The sequence below is a fragment of the Oenanthe melanoleuca genome, chromosome 11 (assembly GCF_029582105.1).
Source record: "Oenanthe melanoleuca isolate GR-GAL-2019-014 chromosome 11, OMel1.0, whole genome shotgun sequence".
In the NCBI taxonomy this organism is placed as follows: Eukaryota; Metazoa; Chordata; class Aves; order Passeriformes; family Muscicapidae; genus Oenanthe; species Oenanthe melanoleuca.
The window spans coordinates 4,640,379-4,649,669 of NC_079345.1; the positions used below are offsets into that span (position 1 = coordinate 4,640,379).

Consider the following 9,291-nt stretch of genomic DNA (forward strand, 5'->3'; position numbering starts at 1 on the left):
CTTCTCCTCACCTCCTCGATGGGGAGACCTGCTCAGCAAGAAGGAACCCCAGAGTTGTAGATGTTTCCTGACAAGTTAATAAATACATACCTCCTTGCCTGGAAATGCAGCGCTTTTCCTGGAATATCCCTGCTTACAGAAAGTTAGAGATAAAACATCTCTGAAAATCAGAGATACCAAACAGGGGATGTTAAAAGGGGGATGAGACTGCCTTTCCCAGAAACAAGAGGCAGTAGGCCAGGCACTCACAGTGTTTTAGAGCACCTGGGAACTTTATGGTAAATCACTGCCATCTCAGGCATTTAGGTTATTTGGGAAAGCGCATTATGAAGAACAAGCTGCACAGAGTGAAATGCATGCTGGAATCTTAATGGATCTGAATCCTGGAAGTATGGTGGCATGTGAAGAGCCAGCTCTTAATGTCTATCACACCAAACCTGGAATTCTTCCAGAATCCTAACATTATGTTAAGTATTTTGTCAAATCAACATTTGGATCACACAGGTGGAATTCCTAAAATCCATACCACTAGCAGATAGTCCCAAATGTCTTTTCATGTATGAATTGTAGAGGTGCTGAAAACCAAACCAAACCAAACCAAACCAAACCAAACCAAACCAAACCAAACCAAACCAAACCACACCAAACCAAACCAAAAATCAGTATATGATAAGTAACATTTTCAAGTCAGGCCAAACAAACTTTTATAAGATGACTTAATTTACAGTCTAAAAAACATGCCCATACAACCTCTGGAAATACAGATGCTTCTGCACACTGAGATATTAAAAGTATATTGGAATTCTACATACATCAAGTACACACAAAACAATCCAGATAACAGAAGTAAAAATAAAAACTTGTACATTTTAAATGAATCTTCAGATCAATCTCAAAAAACAAAGTGGGAAATATCTATACAATTACCAATGTTTACCAACTGTAAAGAACTCCAATGCAAAGCATTAGTGACTGTTGCCATGTTGATTTCATCTTTGTCCCCAGGCAAGAAAACCGGTGGCAATGGGCAAGGATTTCGGAAGGATCAAATACTGAGATATTCTAAAACACGTACCTTTCTCAAAAGAAAATACTGCTTCTTTCAATGTGTTCTTCCAACATAAAATTTCATAAGGCATTAATAGCAACAGGCAGATTTTCAAGTGTTTGTTACTGGCTGCTGCCCTTGGTGAGAAAGACTTTGGAAGCCGAATTAACACCTCCTAAAGATGGATGGGAGGTTTTCATTGACATCTATACCCCAAACGTCCCTTCTCCTCTATGCCCTGAAATAGTCTTAGAATACAATTTATCTACTTAGATAAAAACATGCCTGAGCTGCAGCCAGGGAGCCCCACCCATGTGAATGGGACTGCTCTCCCTGTTCCTAACAGGGCAAGTGTTTTGTCTAAAATATTAAAGGCCATCTAGAGTATTGTAGCCACTTACAGCTATGATAGCAAATTGAATACCTACAGCTTGACCTACAATACCTACATTATTGTGTCTTTATTAACTTCACAAATACTATTAAAAGTACAGTTAAAAGCAATTGTCACATTTAAATTTAAAATCTCTACAATCTCTGTTTAAACTTGTGACTACCTTTTTTTATTAGTTAAAGATAACTTCTGTTAAAGATAATTGTGGAAAAATAATTAATGAGCTATAATTTGGAAAAAAACTTTAAGGCATTAACAAAGAATAAGCTATTTTTGAAAGCTTATGATGATTTAGATTAATACCAGTAATAAATAAGTTGCATATTTCTCTATGAATCAGTTTTAAATTAAGGGCTTACAAAACTTTCTTTTCTCTCTCTGATTTTAAAATAATTCCTAGCTTTATGTGGTATGCATGTAAGGAGTGGTGAAAGTGGTGCATCAGCCATACCTGGGAGGGGAGAGAGAGAGAGACAGATAATTGCAGCTGTACTCAACTGTTAGTATGGAACACAAAACTAAACCACTAAAACAAACCACAGCTTTAATATCCATGTACAAACCAGTAATTCTAAGAATAAATAGTCAGATATTTAGACATAAGTTGTTAAAGTGGTAACATTTTTATTCCACTATGTGTCTTTTTCTAATGAAACCATGAAGTTGTTTCCTTATGCAAGATACAAACAAAATGTAAGATGACAAAAATATGCAAAACTCTGGAATTTCCCTCCATTTTACAGAGTTGGAATACTTACCTGCTGGTGCCAAGGATTTCAGTGATTCCAAAAGATGTGGACTAGAAAACCTGACCAAACATCTGAATGGTTCCTTTTTATCCAAAACATCCATTTTAGGACCACTTTTAAACATTGTCTCAAGCTGTTAACACAAAATTTATCCAGTGAGTATAAGTAATGAATATATTTCATTTATATGTTATTACATATTACATTTAAATGTTTAAATAGGACTGTTTCCAATTTGTAATCATAACATGATTCCAGCTGGAAGAATGTTGTAGTAAAATCTGAGGCTGCCACCATGTGGCAGAGTTTTCTGCTGAAAGCAAGAGTCAGCTTGTTCAGTAATACTGCAAAACATTAAGTATTTCTTAGAATTTTCAACTTATCTGTTCATGCAATAAAATCTCTGCATCATCAAGAAGTCAATTATGGTATCATACATAGCATAAGATTTACATATACTTAAAATTATCCTAATTTCTCATGCTCCAATGCACTGCTAGTCTAAGTCAAGTCTTTATTACAAAAACAGGTTGAAATGCTGAGTTCACAAGGCTGAAAGATTGAAACACGATCTAAAATTCTCACCAAATTTCAATCTGTTTCTTACAGAGACCTTTAACTCACTTATTTTAAAATGTCCTCCCTAAAGTTTAAAAAGCCCTATAATATTTCTTAAATTTAAAATTTAATCTAACTATTACTACATTAAAATTTGAACCTCAAATCAAATTGGCTGCTTTTCCTACCTTGTATTGTGCAAATTCGAGTTTTGGTTGGGGACCACTACCAAAAACTTCCTGATTCAGTCTGTGGATTCTTTCTTTCTCACTTCCATTTTCATGAATTATTCTTATATCTGCTGCAGGGGAAAAGAGAACAGAAAGACAAATTGTCAGCTTCTGTAATACTGGATTTCTGATCAGATTATTCCAATGAAAATTTGTACATAATAGTTTTAATGAATTCACTGCAATCTTTTTTGGTAGTTATCTCTACCATTTATATTTTCAGTTCTTACCAAGAGTAAAACACAAGCTAATGTGAGATGCTGGGCATTGAGTGGGTTTGGTTTCCATGTCCAGTGCCACTCATGGGAAATACTGACCTCTACCAGTGACAGCCAGTATTAAGGCACCAGGGATGGATAACATAATGGGAATGGAGAATATGTACATTTCCTTTTATCAATCTCCTTTCACAAGCCAGCAGGAATGATATTTAAACTAGCTTTATATTTCAAATATACATACCATATTCTGGTTCTACATTCTCTCCTTGCAGAGGTTTTGGAGTGTAAGTTTGGAAGTTCTAAGTAGAGAGAGAGAGAGAGAGAGAGAGGGGGAAAAATATTTTAGTTCAGTTCTACTTTTAGAATGCCTAGCTGAAAAATACTTCAATATATTTCCTTTTATTTCTCATTCTGGAAGAATGATCTTCCAAATTTTGACCCTTATTAGAAGTCTGGAAGCCAAACTTATTTTGAAAAAATTGTCTGTCTTAAAATATTTGTGAAGATTTCCCTATTTACAAGTTTTACATGGATGAGCAGACTAAGCATCCATTCCAACAGCCTTCAACTGATGGCTCTAGGAAGCCTAATGAAATGAACCTAAAAAAGGTTAGGACTGAATTGTCCATATAATTTTTAGTCTGAGTTTAGCCATCAGGAATTACAATAATAAAGAGTACATGGGATACCAAATAATTAGATCCTCACTGCAATGTTACCTTCATGAAAGGCTGTCGACCTCAGTAGTTCAATATTATTTTAACTTGATGGTCTCTTGGAAAAGGTGAATTTTCCCCCTTGCTAGGGGGTGAGAACTAGGCCTGAAACAAAAAGCAAGACTTATCTTAGGATTTACTTGTGAAGTGGCTCACCTGGCTATATCTTTTAAACACAATATCTTTAAGGGAGTTTAAAGAATGACTTCGAAGCTCCATTTCACGGATGTCATGGTAATTGGAGGCAACAATCAGGGCCTTTAAATAAAAATGGAAATTGTTTTAACATCAGTCTTAATCATCACTGTGTTTGTAATATATAAGAAACATAGCATCTCTAGACATTGTGGTGTTTTTGTTTCAAGGTAAGCAATAACTGCCCTTTAACTAGGATTTTCATATCTGAAAAAATGTTGCAGAGATTGTTATACAGCTATATTTAATTAAAGTTAATATTTAAAAGCATTCACAGTATTAACAAGGTAAGTCCCATAGTCTTATTAGATGAAAAATAAACAAACAGAATCATAAAATACTACCAAAGCTGATCACCATAAGTTAACAAAAATGAACAGCATTTCCTTATGAGCTCATATGCTTCATTCTTGAGGTTAACTGTGCTGATCTCATATTCTTCAACTTCTTGAAGAGATAATTTAATAGAATACTGCCCAAGACTTGGTTAAGAAATTAAATTTAGGAGCAGTAAACTGAATAAACTGTATTTATTCACAATGCACCAATCCAAAGATTTGGAGTTTGCCCCATTTTTATCATGAGCTAAAGAGAACAAAAAATATGCATTTTTAGCAAATTATATTAAGTGAGATGTCTTTACCAATCCTCTTAAAAGCTAATGCAATTATAGCTCTAGATGACTGTGGGGAAGTCAGGGTCTGAGCAGTTTCATTTTGTACCTGACACAGCAGAGGCAAGTTGCTCTTCAGCATTGAGGCAGAAATGAAGACATAGGGAGTCTGTGAATGGTACACAACATAGCTGGGTTTGTACTGGTTTGGTTTTTTATATGGTGTTCCCCAAGCAACTCTAATCCAGATTGCATTATCCTCATATTCTTTAAAGGTGATGGTAACCTGATAGAAAAAGAAAAGTTTTGATTTACCAACATATTTAGGTATCCATAAAGATTTTCTTATCTCTTAACATCTCTGTTTACAAGATCCAAACATAATTTAATACCACTGCTTGAATAAGAAAAAAACCCACTAAATGTCGTAAGGATTGTATTTAAATAAAATTTCCACACAAAAACAATAACCTCACAAACCGGGATAAAAAGAAGAATCACCTTTCAAACTCAAATTTTACTTTTCCTTCTATATACATTTTTTTCTGAAGGTTGAAAATAGAAAATTGCTTATTACAAAAGCACTGATCTCTCTTTTGAGAAAACAATACAAAGATGTCTGTTTAGAAGGAGGGCTAATGGCAATAATATGTCAATTTTTGGAGAAACTAAACTTTTGATCAACTTGTGATTTTAGAGATATTTATTACTGCTCAAGAATACACAAAGTCTGAACATCCCCTTTTCTATTCTTGTGGATTTGCTCCTTGTTTCTTCTTTTTACCTTGACTCAGGTAGTAGACTTAAAAAAACCCTACAACAACAAAAACTCCAAAATATTGCAAAACTTTATTTTAAAAAAGTGATGTGAACTGCATCTGATTGGCTGAGTGATTTGGATTTGTTCCCCTCTCCTGTTGTGTGTGTCATGGAGTGACACAAATGATCAGCCAGAGGCATTTTCTATTCCCTTGTCCAAATGAAGCTGGTGAGCTAAAGCAACTAAAGATTCCTGCAAACTGGGCAAAGATTTGATAAAAAACCACCAACCTGCTGCCTTTCTTGAAGCCAGTCCCATTTTAAGATAAACTTACATTTTATTTCCTTCCAGCATAATTGTGACGTTGCTAAAACAGATACGCAATACATTTTTCCTGTTTTACATGCAGTTCCTATCATGCCCAAATGAATAATTCCATTCAATTCTTGACTCAGTCTGTAAGGAACAGTTATGAAAACAACATATTGACACCAGAGCCATGAAATAAATTTAGAATGGATTTATTCTTACATTTTTCAAAGCTGACCGAATTCTTCTTTTAAACTTTTTTTTGAAATCTGCTATGTCAAAATAGTCCACTTCTTCTCCTGTTACATAAGACAAAAAAACCCAACCAGAAATAAGATTTCTGGGTACAAATGATGTTGAGAGATGTTTTTAGTTTTGCAGAAACAAAATTAAGCAGAAAAAATAGAAGTTGCATAACCTTATACTAAAAGCTGGATTTTAATTCTGACAAATATTATTCCTACACAGCGAAAAGATTAATATTTAATTAGTAGTTACTAATGTGTAATAATTGCTTGAGAAGTTAATGGAAAGTATACTAAAAACATTAAAGATAATCTTCATTGAAAAATCCATACTAGGCTGCAGTAAAATGTTAAAAAATTCTCCACAGAAAAAAATCCAGATGAGATTACATTTGTGGTTAAATGTAGGATATGAGGCAGTACAGCACTAAGTTGCTGAGAATTGTGGAATTACAGCAACAAAAGATATTTTACCTGATTTTTTCATCTGGTAAACACTCCACATTCTTTTGTTTTGGTAGATGTGGTTGTCTAGGAAAAAATGGGAATTGCTCAATAACAATGTATCATCAAACAGAAATTAAGGGACAAACTATTTCACAATACTTTTATAGACAGGTTAATTTAAAAAGTATTACTTCTGATAATGCAATATAATGTATTAACATTCTTAAACTACCACTCATAGCAATCATAAAAGCAAAATAGGTTTTTTTTTATTAAAAGAGATGTAAAGTTCTTTTGTAATTTGGTGAGCAGCTAATAAAGGGCATCCCTGGGGTTCAATGTTTAAGGAAGGGTTTTACCTACATTGCCCAATGTAAGACATGTAGACTGTTAGAAAAAACCTTGAGATTTAAACTATTGTCTAATCAAGTTGTGAATTGGTACTGGATTTAGGAGTTAAATACTTTTGTTGATCTTGAGCTTTTTGTTAAAAGGGCACATCCAATAAGATTAATCTAAAATGTGATGTGCTTACCTCAAATGCATCTGCACCCCACAAGGGTCATGACTATGTAATTAGGGGCATTATGAACTTACTTAGAAAAATAAATGTAATTTTAATTCACTTTTTACTTACAAATGATGTCTAGAGCTGCTGCTTGCTTTATGCCTGCAGAATTTTCCTAGAAAGAACATGAGAGCATGGTGAACTACAGGTCCAGAATGGCGGATCCCACTGTTTATCAAGTGAAAAATAATCTCATTATTGGTAGTTTAAAGGACATGGCATTGAAGTCCACAGCACGTACACTCTCTTCAAAGGCACCACACCTGGTCCCAAGTTTTGAGAAATCAATAACGAAAACTATTTCAGCAATGTTTAAATGTTCCTCTGCAGAGGCAGCAAGAGGAATATAATCCTTACTGTGTGATGTACAAAAAATTAAAAAGAAAGTTAATGAGTATTTGTGACAATGCAACAATATTTCACTGTTCACTGTTTCAACTAGTATTTCACTGTCAGGAGTTTTAACATATTGGTTATTTCTTATTTATGCTCCACAGTATGAGAAGATTTTAAAAAATCTGCATGACACATTTTGTTACAGATACAAGTATTTCAGAAAAAATGCTATTTTAAAATATGGCATTTACTATCTTAAGAGAATAACTTAAGAGTTTCTTTCCTGTAGTTTGATCTACACTCAGGTAAGCAATTTTTGGGTATGAAATTCAAAGGGAATCATACCAAAAGCTACAGAATTCAAGATTTATCAGTAATAATTGCATCTATCTAGGTTATGATATTAAAGCCCTCTGGTACACTAACATCAGAGTTAGATCATATAATTGTTTTGCTTACAGCATTCTGAATGGAAGTAATTCTGGCTAAAAAAACCCAACAACATTAAACATCTAAAAGATATAAACTAGTGCTATCATTACCCATACTAAATAGCTTTAAATCAAGACTTTGCAATGAATGGACATCTCCATCAATGCCTTTATTTTATAATTTAGAAATACACACATTTTTTAAAGGTTTAACATACTGAGCTTTTATGTACCATATGTAACTTAGAGCTCAAAACATATACTTGCATACTTAGTATAGGTCTGTTCTACACATTTCCTATAGATCAGACAATATCGATGGTGTTACCCACTCAGCTTTACATTTTCCAGACTCCTAAGTGCCATTTGAGGCTGTGTTGTGCCCAAAGATTACTGTTTCAGGTTTTTCTCATGATGCTTCTCATGCATCCTATATGTCACTGACATTTTATGAAGGAGAGGATTTACCTCACAGAGTTGAACAACTTCTTGAGAAATATTGTCCTTGATCTGGTGGAAATTTATTGTCTGCAGTTGTGCCTCAGACAGAAAGCCCCACTTCTGCAGCATCATTTTGATTTCATCCCTTGGCATTTTTAACACAGTTCTTCGGATGTACTCAGCCACAGTTACATCCATAATGGAACCACCAGGAAAGCTGAAAGGTTAAAGAAAGTAAGATCAAGCAGCAGGCAGGTTCAGGGGACTTGCTCCCTTCCAAGGTGTACAGAGCTGCGCCTCGGCGCTGGCTGACATCGATGTCAGTCCTAAGTGCGGCACTACTACAGATTTAGACAGTGGCAAGTTAAAATACATGCAATAACTTACATAGACCCTGAATCATAGAATATCCTGAGTTGGACAGGATCCACAAGATCAGAATCCAACTTCCTGTGCGGGACACCCCAGGAATTCCACCAGGTGCCCGAGTGTGTCTTCCAAACACTTCTTGAGCTCTGTCAGGCTTGGTACAGTGACCGGTGCCCTGGGGAGCTGCACCAGTGCCCAACCCCTCATTGGATGAAAAACCTTTTCCTGATATCCAGTGTAAATTTCCCCTGACACAGATTGAAGCCATTCCCTGGAATCCTGTCACTGGTCATCAGAGATCACTGCCTGCCCCTCCACTTCCCCTCACTGAGCTGAGCTCCCCCTCAGTCTCCTGTTCTTCAAGCTAAACAGACAACTCACGTCAAGCCCTTAGAAGTCTCCCGGAGTGACCGAGGCCTGGTGCGAGCAGAATGATGGGGCGCTGGGTGCCCCCAGGGCTGTTGCTGTGTATGCGCTCCGATGAGTGTCCGGAGCCCGCGGACAGCGGGCACTAGTGCGCAGAACCCCGTGACCGATCGGACCCGTCCCGGCACGGCCGCCTCACCCCGCACCCGTCGCTCCCGCGCCCGCCTTTCGAACTGACCAATCAGAGCCCGCGCCCAGCCTCACCCATCCAATCACAGCGCTCCCTTCCTGCAGC

The 9,291-nt window shown here is 36.0% G+C and overlaps 1 protein-coding gene across 2 annotated transcripts; it reads right to left on the reverse strand.

Moving 5' to 3' along the window:
- Nucleotides 1-686: 686 nt before the first annotated feature.
- Nucleotides 687-9,203, reverse strand: CENPN (centromere protein N). 2 transcript variants are annotated; one of them, XM_056500585.1, is made up of 11 exons: nt 9,012-9,203; nt 8,289-8,478; nt 7,123-7,168; nt 6,513-6,569; nt 6,016-6,092; nt 4,834-5,010; nt 4,073-4,174; nt 3,442-3,499; nt 2,938-3,050; nt 2,201-2,324; nt 687-1,893 (listed from the first exon to the last, which is right to left on the reverse strand). In XM_056500585.1, the coding sequence occupies exons 2-11, from the start codon at nt 8,457-8,459 to the stop codon at nt 1,790-1,792; spliced, it is 1,029 nt and encodes a 342-aa protein (XP_056356560.1). In that variant the 5' UTR covers nt 8,460-8,478; nt 9,012-9,203; the 3' UTR covers nt 687-1,789. The 2 variants fall into 2 exon arrangements, with proteins under 2 accessions (XP_056356560.1, XP_056356561.1); XM_056500586.1 differs by having other exon boundaries at nt 693-1,893; nt 9,042-9,203.
- Nucleotides 9,204-9,291: the final 88 nt, after the last annotated feature.